This window comes from Rhinoderma darwinii, chromosome 1, assembly GCF_050947455.1.
Source record: "Rhinoderma darwinii isolate aRhiDar2 chromosome 1, aRhiDar2.hap1, whole genome shotgun sequence".
NCBI lineage: Eukaryota > Metazoa > Chordata > Amphibia > Anura > Rhinodermatidae > Rhinoderma > Rhinoderma darwinii.
The window spans coordinates 623,198,019-623,214,390 of record NC_134687.1 but is presented as its reverse complement, the minus strand read 5'-3'; the positions used below and the strand labels follow the sequence as shown (position 1 = coordinate 623,214,390).

Below are 16,372 nucleotides of genomic sequence, written 5' to 3'. Positions count from 1 at the left end.
CACTCTACAACTACCTGTGACAGAGAGATACAGGGATAAGGAAGGATAAAGTCCAGTGCATAATGGATCTACAGACAGGGTTTGCTGCATCGGAAGTGTATTGTCTGCTGGAGCCGATTGCTGGGGCTTCCAGGAACGGGAAGTGGGAACCGTGGCAATCAGCTGTTTGTCCGGCGATTGTCTTAAGGGGTTGTCTTGATGGGAGATGCCCCTTAAATGAAGTGGAGGGTTAACTTGAGACAAAAGACTTTAAGACCTCGGTGCAGGAAGTGAATTGAGGTGTTGGGAATTGAGTCGCCCGGTAAGCTGCTCCACAAACCTCCAAGGGATCTGAAAAAATGCTGCCCAATAATTTGTAAACAAAGACCATCCGGAGGGGCTTGACCATCAGACATACAGCAATGAGCTATTACAGCCCTAAGGGTACATTCACCGGTATGGTTTTGTTGCGATTTTTGTGCCGTCTCCTGACATAGATCCGACAGCAAACTATTCCTGGCTGCTGTTGGCTCACGGTTGACGTCATCTGCTCTGCTCCCCCCTCCCTTCTCTCAGTATTAGAGATACCATCAGGGAGGGATAGGAAGTTATACATAGCAAAGCAAGCTGTATCAGAGTGTAGATAGGGAGGAGAGCACCCATGGCGGAGTTCATACATGACACTTATACCTATGGCTACATGTTCATCTTACCCCTGTACCCCTGGGGGATGTAACAGTCAGAGAGCACATATTCTCTCTGATTGCTAAGGTTGTGATAACATGAAGAATGGTTCCCATATCTCCCCTTGAGGCTGTACTGTGGAGAGATGACAGTAACAGGCTGTGATCTTTCATCCTGCTCTCACTTGCTGCTTCCCCCTCCTCTCCCCTACACAGACACAGAACCAGGAATTAAAACTTTTCATTGTGCTCCCCGACTATTGCAGCTAGAGCTCTAGTAAGATTCTGCCCTTTACTATGTACCAATATCTAATCTCTAGTCTGTGTTTTCTAGTCGTAGAATGTATTTCAAATCCTGAGGCATTACATGTGTTCTTGGCAGTAAAAGGGTAAAAATCTTGTGAGGCAAAAAAATGACATTCATATTTTTTTATTTTTAGAAACCGAGATAAACACTAGAAATAGAAATCAGAATTCTTGATTGTGCGTGAAATGTCTTGGACCGTTTGTACAAATACTATTTATATATACATAAATGCTCGGTACAACAGATTCACTAGAGAACAGCATCCCTTATATACAGGCCAGGTGTCAGGAATATCAAGGTCTGGCTGGTTCCTAACACAATGAGAGGCTGCTATAATCTAGTAGTATAGCCAACACAATAGCTTCCTCCGCTGTCAGGTCCACTTTATATGTAGCCAAGTTTATCTTGACCCTCATAACTTGCTGCGGCGTGATATCACACACAAAAAAGCCATTGAAAAAGTCAAGTTAAAGTTTCTTGCCACTGTGTATATAATGCATTTAGTCAAGATATAGATGGCTACATCTGTAGCTGGACTAGCGAACTGATGTAGTACATATATTTTACCGCACAATACAGAGGTTACATGTAAATCCGTTCAGAAATTTGAATTGCTTTTCACATAGTGTGGTAGTGAATGGGGCAGTAAGTGGGTGCGTAAAAAGGGGCAACTAAGTTGAGCGGAGGTGGTGTAAAGATCGTTGGCTGCTACTGCATCATGAAGTGAGGATATATCATGGAGAGTGGTACTTGGAGTGCGTGAAGATCAAGAGTTTTGAGGGTCTTATGTGGGTATGCTAATTCCTGGACTGAGGTTTCGTTAAATAGAAGAGAATGTAAGCAGATAGTAGTCGGATAGAAGGGGTGAGAGTTAACATAAGAAGCCGAGACGGGTGAAGGTCTAGCCTGTGGCTCTCTGTGAGTGACTGGACAACCATTGTGGGAGGCCAAAGGAGTAAGCAAGTGATAGCCGTTTCAAGGCACCTGGGTGTCATGTTTCAATGGGGACGTTGAAGTCCTCCATCTTCATCGTGGGGAAGTAAGATTAAAGGGGTTATGTGGGAACCAAAAAGTATTAGCAGCGTACTTTGTACAGTATGTGAGTACTCCATACATTACGGTCTAGTTGCACATCCTTCTTTGATGTGACCGGCCCCGCTGTACTCTGTGTACAAGCAGTAGCGGTAGTATAGTGATTACATAGAGTACAGCGGGGGCCGGTCACATGACGAAGAGTCGTATCGTCATCAAAGAAGGCTGTGCACTAGACTTCCGGTCCCCCGGCAGCGCTATAAAAATCTATGAAAATCTCAGAATCTGCGCGACGGGGGACCAGAATTTATATTAGCGAGAGTACTTACATGCTGCAGTAACTACACTGCTAATAACTTTTGATCCCTACATAACCCATTTAAAGGAAATGGAGGAGACAGGTGGTGAAGTTGTCGATAAAGGTGGTGGCAGGACCTGGTGGTTGGTAGAGGAGAGTATATATGGAGAGAGTGGTCTTCAAAGAGAAGATGGATAAAGGGAATACATTTAATTGGGTTATAGACTACCTATTATCTCTTCTGACACGTCTGTTTTAGTAACTACTTGTATTTCCCATAAAATAATAATTCTGGAACAACTTTTCTTAGTACTCTGCATGGTGCTGCTCCTCTGTTATTCCTCCTAGAAATGTATGATTAAATTGAAAACTGGGTGTTACCATTCCTCTTGTTCATGGTGTATGCTGCTACACATAGTGATTGTACAGTGTGAGACTGCGTAGGGACGTACCCAATTGTCAATTTATTCAAACGTTTCTAGGAGGAATAAAGGGACGGCACAACGCAGGGTTCTCGGAAAAGTTGCTCCAGAAGTGTTGTATAATGGGAAATACAAGTATTTACTAAAACATACACTTCAGAAGACCCAAACCGGTCCTCATTAGAGGAACAATTGTTCAAAAAAGAATGCTCGTTCTTCCACACTGTTTTTGCCCAGCAAAGGGGGAGACTATACTGAAGACCGCCATAAGAGAGTGCTGCAGGGGATGCTGTGTCGGAGGATGTCGGTCATGTGTCTATAAGGCCCAGGAAAGAAAAGTTCAGAGAAATTAAGTTGTCGCTGTAGTAGTGTCTTCAATGGAACCTTGGAGAGAGGGTCTGAGGACGTGGGGGTCAGGCTTCACAGGGTTACAAGTGTTTGTATAACTGGTCGGTGGCAGTGCGGAAATAATACTGGAGATTTGCTGAATGAAATTAAGAGATATGTCACCAGCAGTGAGGAGATGTAGAGAGTAGCAGGATACAGAACATAAGGATTAGCGGGGCACTTAGAGATGTTGCACACAACGACAGCTTAGAACATAAATTTGTGACTATGGTGAATAGGGACACTTTTTCTCTCAGGATTGATATACACAATAGGATGTCACCGATGTAACCAGTCAGTTCATGACCTTTCTCCCCTCCTCGATATTCCACCATCACCTGTGAGTGACATTATTGTAAAGGGGAAGGAACCGCAGCAACTCAGCCACGAAGTGGAGAGCACGTAAAGTTACAGAGCGCGGGCGCCGAGTGCTGAGGAGCATAGTGCAGAAAAGTCACCAACCAACGCTCTGCTGACTCCATAACTGCTGAGGATAAACCTCCTCTGGTGTTAACATCCGCACAAAAACTGTGCCCGGCTTCAGGGCATGGGGGCCAAGCAGCTGCATGCCAGCCTTACAACACCATGTACAATGCCAAGCGTCTTACGGAGTGGTGTAATGCAAGTCGCCACTAGACTGGGCAGTAGAAACGTGTTCTGTGGAGCGACGCTTCTCTATCTGGCAGTCCGATGGACAGGTCTGGGCTTGGTGATTAGCAGGGGAATGTTACCAGCCTGACTGCATTGTGCCAGCTGTAAAGTTTGGTGGAGGGGGGATAATGCCATGGGGTGTTTTTCAGGGGTCGGCCCCTTAGTTCCAGTGAAGTGTTCATGCTTCAGCATACCAAGACATTCTGGACAATTGTAGCTTCCAACTTGTAGGAATAGTTTGGGGCTCGGCCCTTTTCTGTTCCTCAGGACTGACCCCAAGTGCACGAGGTCCATAAGGACATGGTTGGGGGAGTTCGGTGTAGAAGAACTTGACTGGCTGCAGAGTCCTGACCTCAACCCCATCCAACACCTTTGGGATGAACTAGAATGGAGATTGTGAACCAGGCCCCCTCCCCCAACATCAGTGTCTGACCTCACAAATGTTCTTCTTGAATGAGCAATTGTTCCCACAGACACCCCAAATTCTTGTAGAAAGCCTTTCACGACTAGTGGAAGATGTTTTACTGCAAAGGGGAAACCAACTCCGTATTAATGCTTGTAGATGTATAAAGGGATATCATAAAAGCTCCTGTAGGTTTAGTGTTTAGGTGTCCCAATACTTTTGTCCATATAGTGTATGAGCCCAAGGCTTCCATTGAATGTTACCTGTAGAAACTCACAAAAAAACATTTAACTAGTTTATGTTTAAAGGGATTTTCCAGTTAAGAAAAAACAATTTCATTCACCCTATTAGTGAATTCTGAGGTAATAGAGGGGGGTCCTCTGTTAAGGATCTTCGTCTCTTGGCCACAGTGGACAGCGGCTATAAAGAGCGTCTCTCTCTCTGGAGGACCTCTCCGGTATTGCACAGACAACACATTGATATGAATGGGCACTGTGTAATGCTTTATTTCTCCTGTGGCGGCACTGCAGGGAAATTTAACACTTTCTGCCATATTTCCCCGCAGATTACAGCTGATCACTGGAGGTCCCAGCAGGGAGACACTTTGTGATCAGCTTATTGTCAAGGGACCTTCTAAGTAGTAGTAATTGTCTGAAACAGAGTAAACCTTTAATGCTCACGTGGTGTTGTTTTTTTTATGTCCAGCAATTTAATGCATATGATCCAGATAAAGTTCCCATCAGTCTATAAGTTCGAATGCAGTTGAATCCACGGAGGTTGGGCTCATTGCTTCACTTCCATAACCAGGACTATTAAAGCCAACCACTATATCCTCGTCAAGTTCTGATTCTGGATACACAGATTGCGGACAATGTACCTGTACAATATTGGTCTGAGGTCTGTATCCTTGTGCACTGTCACCTATGTCATCCGGTGTGCTGGTGTAGGTCTGGTTGAAGAACTCCAGGTAGGTAAGTGGCTGAGTTTTGTATAATGGATCATTTATCGGGGGTGGATACGAAGGTTTCTCGTTGCTGCAAGGCAAATAGCTTTCACTGAACTCTTTGTCACGCTGACTCTCTCCTGTTGTCTGGATTTTGGTGTAGATCTCATGTAGTTGATGTTCGGGGGATTCATTAATTTCATGTGTTTTGTGTTGCCGATTTTCCTGGATGCTGACAAAATCCACCTTTTGGGCTTCGCGGTTAATAGTCGGTAGGATATTTCTATTCAAATCACCCTGCTGAGAAGAAAAATGGATAGTATGTTAGACTGCGTGACTGTCAGAGCAATGAAGAATTTATGATGGACATAATGATATATTAAAGGAATTGTTCACTTTGGCCAACCCCTTATCCAGCGGAGAAGGTCTAGCGTCTATACGTGACTATATCACCCCAGAGTCAATTAGCATTTACTGAGTGCGCCCTTTCCACGATCAACTAGTTGCCTTGAATAGCTTCACCTTTTGGATATCATTTACAGAATACATATATAATCTACATAATAAATTGAGCAACTTTGTAAATACATTCAAGTACTTATCTTGTACTGATCCTGAGTCGAAATCGCAGCATTCCCTGCTTGTTCATCAATAGAACTATGAATGCAGCTCTGGAGTATAATACAGGATGCAACTCCTGATTAGTACAGGATAAGTAGTATATGTACACAGTGACTCCACCAGCATAATAGTGAGTTCAGCTCTGGAGTATAATACAGAATGTAACTCAGGATCAGTACAGGATAAGTAATGTAACGTATGTACACAGTGACATCAGCAGAATAGTAAGTGCAGCTCTGGAGTATAATACAGGATGTAACTCAGGATGAGTACAGGATAAGTAGTGTATGTACACAGTGACTCCACCAGCAGAATAGTGAGTTCAGCTCTGGAGTATAATACAGGATGGAACTCAGGATCAGTAATTACATGCATGTACACAGTGACTCCACCAGCAGAATAGTGAGTGCAGCTCTGCAGTATAATACAGGATGTAACTCAGGATCAGTACAGGATAAGTAATGTAATGTATGTACACAGTGACTACACCAGCAGAATAGTGAGTACAGCTCTGGAGTATAATACAGGATGTAATTCAGGATCAGTATAGGATAAGTAATGTGTGTACACAGTGACTCCACCAGCAGATTAGTGAGTACAGCTCTGGTCTATAATACAGGATGTAACTCAGGATCGGTACAGGATAAGTAATGTAATATATATGTACACAGTGACTCCACCAGCAGAATAGTGAGTGCAGCTCTTGAGTATAATACAGTAGGTACCTCAGGATCAGTATAGGATAAGTAATGTAATGTTTGTATGTACACAGTGACTCCACCAGCAGAATAGTGAGTGCAGCTCTGGAGTATTAATACAGGATGCAACTCAGGATCAGTATAGGGCAGCAAATCCAGTAGTTGCCAAGCAACAGGAGCTTAGATACTTTGTAAAATATACCAAAAAGAAGCTACAAAAAGAGAAATTCACTCATTCTACAAGGATATAGTCTGCAATACTAATTACACTATGTGTATTCCCTTACCGCAAGTGAGTGTGGCTTTGGGTAAGATTATGGTATTTATGGATGGGGTAAGGCATCTCAGAGTGGATTATTTTTATAAACCTATTTGAAACATTTTTTTATTTATGTATTTTGTATAATTCACATTAAAATCTTGAAATATGGCAGTGTTTACAACGGCCAATAAAGCACAGCTATTAGGCTGACTCGTCCGGTTTCTGCAGCTCACTTGTTGGCTTTGCTGTATGGACTGGTGCAGAATGAGCTGAGTTATTTCATTATCATTAAAAGGCGGGTGAATTTATGACCACTCTATTGTACTGCTGGAGGCCTAGATACGGTAGGCTAGTACGATTGCAGATGCCATAAAGCATACACACCCTGCTGCACGGCCTATACAGCCAATATAGGAAAGAAGTGATTGTCTCCCATATATCCGCCCCAGGGAAGTGTTTAAAAATAAAGAAATAAATAAAGAAACAGAACAAATGTTATTTTCCTTCTACAGACTGATATCTATTGACTGAGACTGAAATAAAATACATGAGATGTTGACATGTAGATTGGGCACAGCCGCAGCAAAGATCACCGTTGGCACTATTTTCAGCGCCAGTATTCTGTCAGTAGAGGAAAGTTTTCGTCAGCACATCATGACTATTCTATCCTCGTCTCACCATTCAGGTGTAATTATTCTGACGAGAGCAGCTATAGCCCAAGAATTGCCCTCTGCCCTCAGTTAACCTGTTCTATTACCAGAATCGCTTCTTACGGGACCTGCAGTCCAAAAAGAGGATGTCCGAACCTGAGTACCCCCTTTAACCCATGACTTGTGATGTTTTCCAAGGAAAATAGATACAGTAGAATAAACGTTAATGTTACGTTCCATCTTTTACCTTTGTTCCATTAAAGGAAAATATTTTGCTCTTGTTAGGGTCTGGAATATCAGGAAGACATATTCTCTTAAACCTAAAAAGAGAATTTTCTTAAAAAGTATTCTCAATAGATAGATAGATATTAGATAGATGATTGATTGATTGATTGATTGATTGATAGATATTAGATTGATATTAGATATATAGATGATTGATAGATAGATAGATATTAGATAGATAGATAGATAGATAGACAGATACATACATGGATACATACATACATAGATAGATGATTGATTGATTGATAGATATTAGCTAGATAGATACATAGATAGATAGATGATTGATTGATAGATATTAGCTAGATAGATACATAGATAGATAGATGATTGATTGATATTAGATAGATAGATAGATAGATAGATAGATAGATAGACAGATACATACATGGATACATACATACATAGATAGATGATTGATTGATTGATAGATATTAGCTAGATAGATACATAGATAGATAGATGATTGATTGATAGATATTAGCTAGATAGATACATAGATAGATAGATGATTGATTGATATTAGATAGATAGATTGATAGATAGAAATACCAAAAGTGAAGGACGTTAATACATAACAGATCAGCGACGTTTCGGCAGATGCCTTTTTTCAAGCGAACATAAAGTGCAGGGATCACATACTTATACAGCTCAGCCAATAACCTATTATACCTAGTGCAATTATATGAAAAACGTAAGAAAACATTGTTAGGCTATGTTCACACGCTTAGCAAAAAACATCTGAAAATACGGAGCTGTTTTCAAGACCTTTTTTTCGGCTGTTTTTGGAGCTGTTTTTCTATAGCGTCAATGAAAAACGGCTCAACAAGTGACCTGCACTTCTTTTTTGCGGGCATTTTTTTACGCGGCCGTTTTCCAAAACGGCCGCGTAAAAAAACACCCTGTCGAAACAGAATGCCGTTTTCCCATTGAAATCAATTTGCAGATGTTTGGAGGCGTTCTGAAAACGAGCCGTGTGAACATACCCTTATACAAACACCTAAAAACTGGTTGTGTTCACATACACTAAATATAAAGTGTAATAAAGGAGAGAAACTATCATTTATATATAAACTGCCATAAATGTAGATAAAAAATACATATCAGTAAATGCCTTAATAAAGTGCACCTGAGGAATTTTTAAACTCACCAGTCAGAACTATTGGAAATAGGTTCCCATAGAAGTGTAAGGTGAAGAGACATTTATCCCGCGTCCTAGACGCCTAACTGCGCAGATGCGGTAGTATTAAATACGTCATCCTGGGTCTGATCGTTCCATATGAAAACGCGCATGCACACAGTCCATCTGAATATAACTGGCACCATATTGAATAAGGGCGAACGTGTCTCGCTATATTCTATTGTCAGCAGGGGTGCAGAAACTTCATAAGGGCAAGAATCCAACAGCGACATTTCACTATAGGTATAACTTTTTTATTTTTCCGTGGATTGAGCGGTATGAGGGCTTATTTTTTGCAGGACGAGCTGTAGTTTTTATCGGTACCATTTTTTGGTAAATACGACTCTTTTAGCACTTTTTATTACTTTTTTTTTTAGAGCTAATTTGACCTCAAACAGCGATATTGGCATTTTAAATATTTTATTTTTTTACGGCATTCACTGTACGCTTTAAATAATGGTATATTGTAGTAGTTCAGACTTTTACGGATGCAGCAATACCCATTCTGTTTACTTTTTTTTTTTTTTTTCCATTACTTTAGAGGAAAAATGGAAACAGAAAAAATGGGACATAAAGATCATCAAAACCACAAAAAAGGCCATACTCACTAGGTAGGTGGGTGGGTGAAAACCCGTTCCCATCAGGACGCAGACGGGTCAAAGAATGCTGCAGAAGGAGTGTGCATTAAGTAGTGATAGCCCCTCCCACTAGTCTTGAGGGGAGTGGCGGACTAAGTGCTCAAAGGTGTGCGATAAATGAGTGTCAGTGTAGTGCTAGGGTGTGAATGGATGGTAAAAAATAAATATGTATGTATGAAAGTGTGTAATAATGTAATAAAAATAAATAAATAAATAAATGTGATAAATAGGGGTCAGTGCTGTGAATAGTACATGGGGTGTCAGTACTATGTGTAATACGTGGAGGGATAATGTGCTGGTCGTCAGGCATGGCGTATCTTGCCGAATAACAGCCTATTTGTAACGCCGCTAGTGTTAGCTAAAGCGGGCTGCTCTGCATTCCAAACCAAACGCCAGCACATCATGCCCTCCCAGCATATAAGACCCGGCTGCGTCCTGAAAAAAAGTGTAGTATACGTAGTAAGAAATATCCATGAAACATGGGGTATTAGTTGTTATTTTGGCCAAAATACGCAAAGCTCGCAACCCAACGTCAAGGGTCCCCAGTGCCTTGCGAGTCCCTAACCAGAACTTTTCGTTCCTAATTTAAAAACACAAACAGAAAAAATGGGACATAAAGATCATCAAAACCACAAAAAAGGCCATACTCACTAGGTAGGTGGGTGGGTGAAAACCCGTTCCCATCAGGACGCAGACGGGTCAAAGAATGCTGCAGAAGGAGTGTGCATTAAGTAGTGATAGCCCCTCCCACTAGTCTTGAGGGGAGTGGCGGACTAAGTGCTCAAAGGTGTGCGATAAATGAGTGTCAGTGTAGTGCTAGGGTGTGAATGGATGGTAAAAAATAAATATGTATGTATGAAAGTGTGTAATAATGTAATAAAAATAAATAAATAAATAAATGTGATAAATAGGGGTCAGTGCTGTGAATAGTACATGGGGTGTCAGTACTATGTGTAATACGTGGAGGGATAATGTGCTGGTCGTCAGGCATGGCGTATCTTGCCGAATAACAGCCTATTTGTAACGCCGCTAGTGTTAGCTAAAGCGGGCTGCTCTGCATTCCAAACCAAACGCCAGCACATCATGCCCTCCCAGCATATAAGACCCGGCTGCGTCCTGAAAAAAAGTGTAGTATACGTAGTAAGAAATATCCATGAAACATGGGGTATTAGTTGTTATTTTGGCCAAAATACGCAAAGCTCGCAACCCAACGTCAAGGGTCCCCAGTGCCTTGCGAGTCCCTAACCAGAACTTTTCGTTCCTAATTTAAAAACACAAACAGAAAAAATGGGACATAAAGATCATCAAAACCACAAAAAAGGCCATACTCACTAGGTAGGTGGGTGGGTGAAAACCCGTTCCCATCAGGACGCAGACGGGTCAAAGAATGCTGCAGAAGGAGTGTGCATTAAGTAGTGATAGCCCCTCCCACTAGTCTTGAGGGGAGTGGCGGACTAAGTGCTCAAAGGTGTGCGATAAATGAGTGTCAGTGTAGTGCTAGGGTGTGAATGGATGGTAAAAAATAAATATGTATGTATGAAAGTGTGTAATAATGTAATAAAAATAAATAAATAAATAAATGTGATAAATAGGGGTCAGTGCTGTGAATAGTACATGGGGTGTCAGTACTATGTGTAATACGTGGAGGGATAATGTGCTGGTCGTCAGGCATGGCGTATCTGACGCCATGCCTGACGACCAGCACATTATCCCTCCACGTATTACACATAGTACTGACACCCCATGTACTATTCACAGCACTGACCCCTATTTATCACATTTATTTATTTATTTATTTTTATTACATTATTACACACTTTCATACATACATATTTATTTTTTACCATCCATTCACACCCTAGCACTACACTGACACTCATTTATCGCACACCTTTGAGCACTTAGTCCGCCACTCCCCTCAAGACTAGTGGGAGGGGCTATCACTACTTAATGCACACTCCTTCTGCAGCATTCTTTGACCCGTCTGCGTCCTGATGGGAACGGGTTTTCACCCACCCACCTACCTAGTGAGTATGGCCTTTTTTGTGGTTTAGAGGAAAAATGGGAAAAGGTTTTTTTTTTTACATTTAATTTGTTTTATTTTTTATTTCACTACTAAAAACTTTATTTCACTTGTTTTTTTACACATTTTATTAGCCCCCATAGGGGACTTGAACCAACGAATGTTGGATCGCAGGTAAAATACACTGCAATACTAATGTATTGCAGTGTATTCTCATTTTTTCAGGCTTCTGCTAAGCCCTGAGAGACAGGCAGAGTGAAGGCAGACCTGGGGGCCTTCATTAGGCCCCTGGGCTGCCATGACAACCATCGGCCCTCCCGATCACAATGCAGGGTGGGGCGATGAGCTGTCGAATGAGGTGAGCGTGCTCCATACTTCTCCCCCTGCATCAGGACATAATGGCACGTCCTTTTGCACAGGGGTTAATGTCCCTAGTCTGTGGATCCACTGTAGTTCTTTTCTTTTAATTAATTGTGACCTATTCCCACCCTCCGGCTCAATGGAGGGACATGGTCTATGACCCTGGATCTCAATTGCCATTCACTATGGTTGTGATCTGCAAAGTGTTTAGATACCGGTAAATCCACTTTTTTGATACGAGTAGTGTATCTATGTTGGTTCAATCTGGTTTTTAAGTCCAACGTAGTTTCCCCAATATACCACATATTACACGGGCATTGAAGTAGATAAATTACATAATCACTGTTGCAGATAGGAAATGTTGAATATTATATTTCTTATTACCAAGAAGATGTTCAAATGTGTCTCCTTTTAACATTAGGGGACAGATTACACAGTTTTAATCGGAAAACATCCCGTGCGTGTCCGACCGGTCAAGGACATCTGCTTACTCGTTTTTAAAGGACCTATATCACAATGTACGAATATATCCTTTTTATTCTTAGATCTTCTATAAGAGAATAGAGTAGGGTTATGAAACTCAGGGATATACGACAGACTATTACTCAACATTGACCAATGTTTCTTCACCACTTTTGATATGGTCTCACTATGTTCGGTATACGTAGAGACAAAAGGGATGAAGCTTCGTGTAGTTTTGGGCTTATCTGGTCTCAGTAGAAGTGATCTATCTAGCCCATTACCTCTTTCTTTGTGCATGCGTACAATCTTTTTGGGTTATCCCCTAGCAATAAATTTGGAACTCATCTTGTCAAATCTCTCTGTGAGATGATCACTATCACTAATAATCTTTTTTTCACTCTCAAAAAGTGGCTATAGGGCAGTGCCTTAACCATAGGTCTGGGATGATTCCTTTCAAATTTTTAAATATTATTCCAATCAGTAGCTTTTTCATATAAATTTGTCGTAACTATGCCTGCCGAGACAGAAACCATAACGTCAAGGAATTGAACAGCTACATGGGAATGTACCATGGTAAACTTGACATCCAAATTTATGCAGTTTAGATGGTCATGGAAGGCTTTGAGTTCCTCAACGGAACCCCTCCAGATGAGGAAGATGTCGTCTATGTACCTCCACCACTCAACAACATTGCTGAAGTTGTGTGATACATAGACGAAGCCCTCCTCAAGGACTGCCATGTAGATTTTAGCATACGTTGGTGCCGTGTTTTCGCCAATGGCAGTCCCCGCAACTGCAACCGAACAAAAATTTATTCTAAAATGAAATCATGAAATTGTGGTGAAAAATTAGAGAATAGTAATATTTTGGAGACTAATATTTTGGATTACTATTCTTAAAGATTATTAGTGATAGTGATCATCTCATGGATTTGAGAAAATGAGTTCCAAATGTATTGCTAGGGGATACCCCAAAAAGATCGTACGCAAGCACAAAGAAAGAGTTGATGTGCTAGATAGATCTCTTCTACTAAGACAAGATAAGCATAAAACTACACAAAGCTCCATCCCTTTTGCCTCTACTTATACTGAACATAGTGAGACCATATCAAACGTGGTGAAGAAATATTGGTCAATGTTGAGTAATAGTCTGTTGTATATCCCTGAATTTCATAACCCTCCTCTATTCTTTTATAGAAGATCTAAGAATATAAAGGCTATATTAGTACATTCTGATATAGGTCCTTTAACAACGAGTAAGCAGATGTCCTTGACCGGTTGGACACGTAAGGGATGTTTTTCTTGTTTGAATTGTGTAAACTGTCCCCTAATGTTAAAAGGAGACACATTTGAACATCCTCTTAGTAATAAGAAATATAATATTCAACATTTCCTTACCTGCAACAGTGATCATGTAATTTATCTACTTCAATGCCCGTGTAATATGTGGTACATTGGGGAAACTACGTTGGACTTAAAAACCAGATTGAACCAGCATAGATACATTTCTATTCGCTTTAAAATACGGATTTACCGTTCTCTAAACACTTTGCAGATCACAACCATAGTGAATGGCAATTGAAATTCAGGGTCATAGACCATGTCCCTCTATTGAGTTTAAAAATTCCTCAGGTGCACTTTATTAAGGCATTTACTGATATGTATTTTTTATCTACATTTATGGCCGTTTATATATAAATGATAGTTTCTCTCCTTTATTACACTTTATTACACTTTATATTTATTGTATGTGAACACAACCTGTTTTTAGGTGTTTGTATAACGGTGTTTTCTTAAGTTTTACCTATAATTGCACTATAATAGCTTATTGGCTGAGCTGTAGAAGTATGTGATCCCTGCACTTTATGTTTGCTTGAAAAAAGCATCTGCCGAAACGTCGCTGATCTGTTATGGATTACTTCACTTTACCGTCACTTTTGGTATTTCACTCTGATATCCTGGAGTGCTGCCTATTTTTTTTTTGCATTGTGAATAGTAGGATATAGCCTGTGTCCTCAGGCGTGCACCCACCCTGTGCTTGATTTTTTGTATGGTGCTGCTCTGGACTTTTTTTTTTAGATCGATAGATAAATACTAGTCTAGATCGATAGATAGATACTAGTCTAGATCGATAGATAGATACTAGTCTAGATAGATAGATAGATACTAGTCTAGATAGATAGATAGATACTAGTCTAGATCGATAGATAGATACTAGTCTAGATCGATAGATAGATACTAGTCTAGATCGATAGATAGATAGATACTAGTCTAGATCGATAGATAGATAGATAGATAGATACTAGTCTAGATCGATAGAAAGATACTAGTCTCGATAGATAGATAGATACTAGTCTAGATAGATACTAGTCTAGATAGATACTAGTCTAGATAGATAGATAGATACTAGTCTAGATAGATAGATAGATACTAGTCTAGATAGATAGATAGATAGATAGATAGATAGATAGATAGATAGATAGATAGATAGATAGATAGATAGATAGATAGATAGATAGATAGATAGATAGATACTAGTCTAGATAGATAGATAGATACTAGTCTAGATCGATAGATAGATAGATACTAGTCTAGATCGATAGATAGATAGATACTAGTCTAGATCGATAGATAGATAGATACTAGTCTAGATCGATAGATAGATAGATACTAGTCTAGATAGATAGATAGATAGATACTAGTCTCGATAGATAGATAGATACTAGTCTAGATAGATAGATAGATACTAGTCTAGATAGATAGCTAGATACTAGTCTAGATAGATAGCTAGATACTAGTCTAGATAGATACTAGTCTAGATAGATAGATGGATAGATAGATGCTATGTGTACTATAGTTGTATGCGCAGTCTAGTTGTATTTGTAGTTTCTGATCACTCACCAGGCTCTCTTCCAGCATCCTATAAAGAGGATCATTAGTGCCAGCACTGACACTGTAATGATTGGCACAATTATGGAAAGTAGCGCTGCTCCGGCTAAAATAAAGATAAAAATGAATTAATTAACCAGAGGTGTGCGTAGAGATTTGGTTAGGGTATGCTTTATGGGGGTGGGGGTAGAGTGCGGCAGCATGGAACCAACATCTTCCAGTTCCAAGCCATACCCTGTGGATACCAAGGTTAAGGGTGTAAATATGGTAACAGAATAAATGTAGAACATAAATACAGTAACAGATCCATGCCTAGAACATAGATACAGTAACAGATTCAAGCCTAGAACATAGATAATGTACTATATTCAAGCCTAGACCATAGATAAAGTAACGGAGCCAAGCCTAGAACATAAATACTGTAATAGATCCAAGCCTAGAACATAGATACAGTAATGGTTTCAAGCCATACAGTAAAAGATCAAAGTCTAGTACATAGATATTCGGTAACAGATCCAAGCCTAGAGCATAGATACTGTATTCTATTATAGCATAGAACATAGATACATTTAAATATAAACCTAGAACATACATACAGTACCAGATTCCAGCCTAGAACATAGATAACATAACATATTTAAACCTGGAACAAAGAACCTAGAGCATAGATAAAGTACCAAAACTAAGCCTACAACATATATACAGTACCTTATACAAGCCTAGAACATAGATACAGTACTATGTCCAAGCCTACAAGATAGATACAGTATGTAATCTAAGCCTACAACATAGATACATTACTTTATCCAAGCCTAGAGCATAGATACAGTAACATGTCCAAGCCGAGAACATAGATACTGTACTCTATTATAGCCAAGAGCATAGATACAGTTTCAGATCTAAGCCTAGACCAGATACTGTTACAGGTACTGACCAGATCCAAGTCTAGAACATAGATCCTGTACACTATTCAAGCCTAGAGCATAGATACAGTAACAGATCCAAACCTAGCATAGATACAGTAATAGATGAAAGCTGAACATACAGTAAATACACTACCTAAGACTAGAATATAGGCACGGTAACAGATACAAACCTAGAACATAGTTATAGTTCTATATTAAAGCCTAGAGCATAGATACAGTAACAGACAAAGTCTAGAACATAATTACAGTACCTGATCCAAGCCTAGAACATAGA

At 40.2% G+C, this 16,372-nt stretch overlaps 1 protein-coding gene across 1 annotated transcript in view; it reads right to left on the bottom strand.

The window, feature by feature from the left end:
• Positions 1 to 1,076: 1,076 nt before the first annotated feature.
• The window catches only part of LOC142663481 (oncostatin-M-specific receptor subunit beta-like), an 87,498-nt gene continuing 72,202 nt past the window's right edge, over positions 1,077 to 16,372 (bottom strand). Inside the window, exons 16-18 of the mRNA XM_075842154.1 lie at positions 15,185 to 15,278; positions 7,584 to 7,656; positions 1,077 to 5,405 (exon numbers count right to left, since the gene is read on the bottom strand). Of these exons, the coding sequence (XP_075698269.1) occupies positions 4,902 to 5,405; positions 7,584 to 7,656; positions 15,185 to 15,278 (671 nt within the window). The 3' untranslated portion in view covers positions 1,077 to 4,901. The remainder of the gene's footprint in view (positions 5,406 to 7,583; positions 7,657 to 15,184; positions 15,279 to 16,372) is intronic.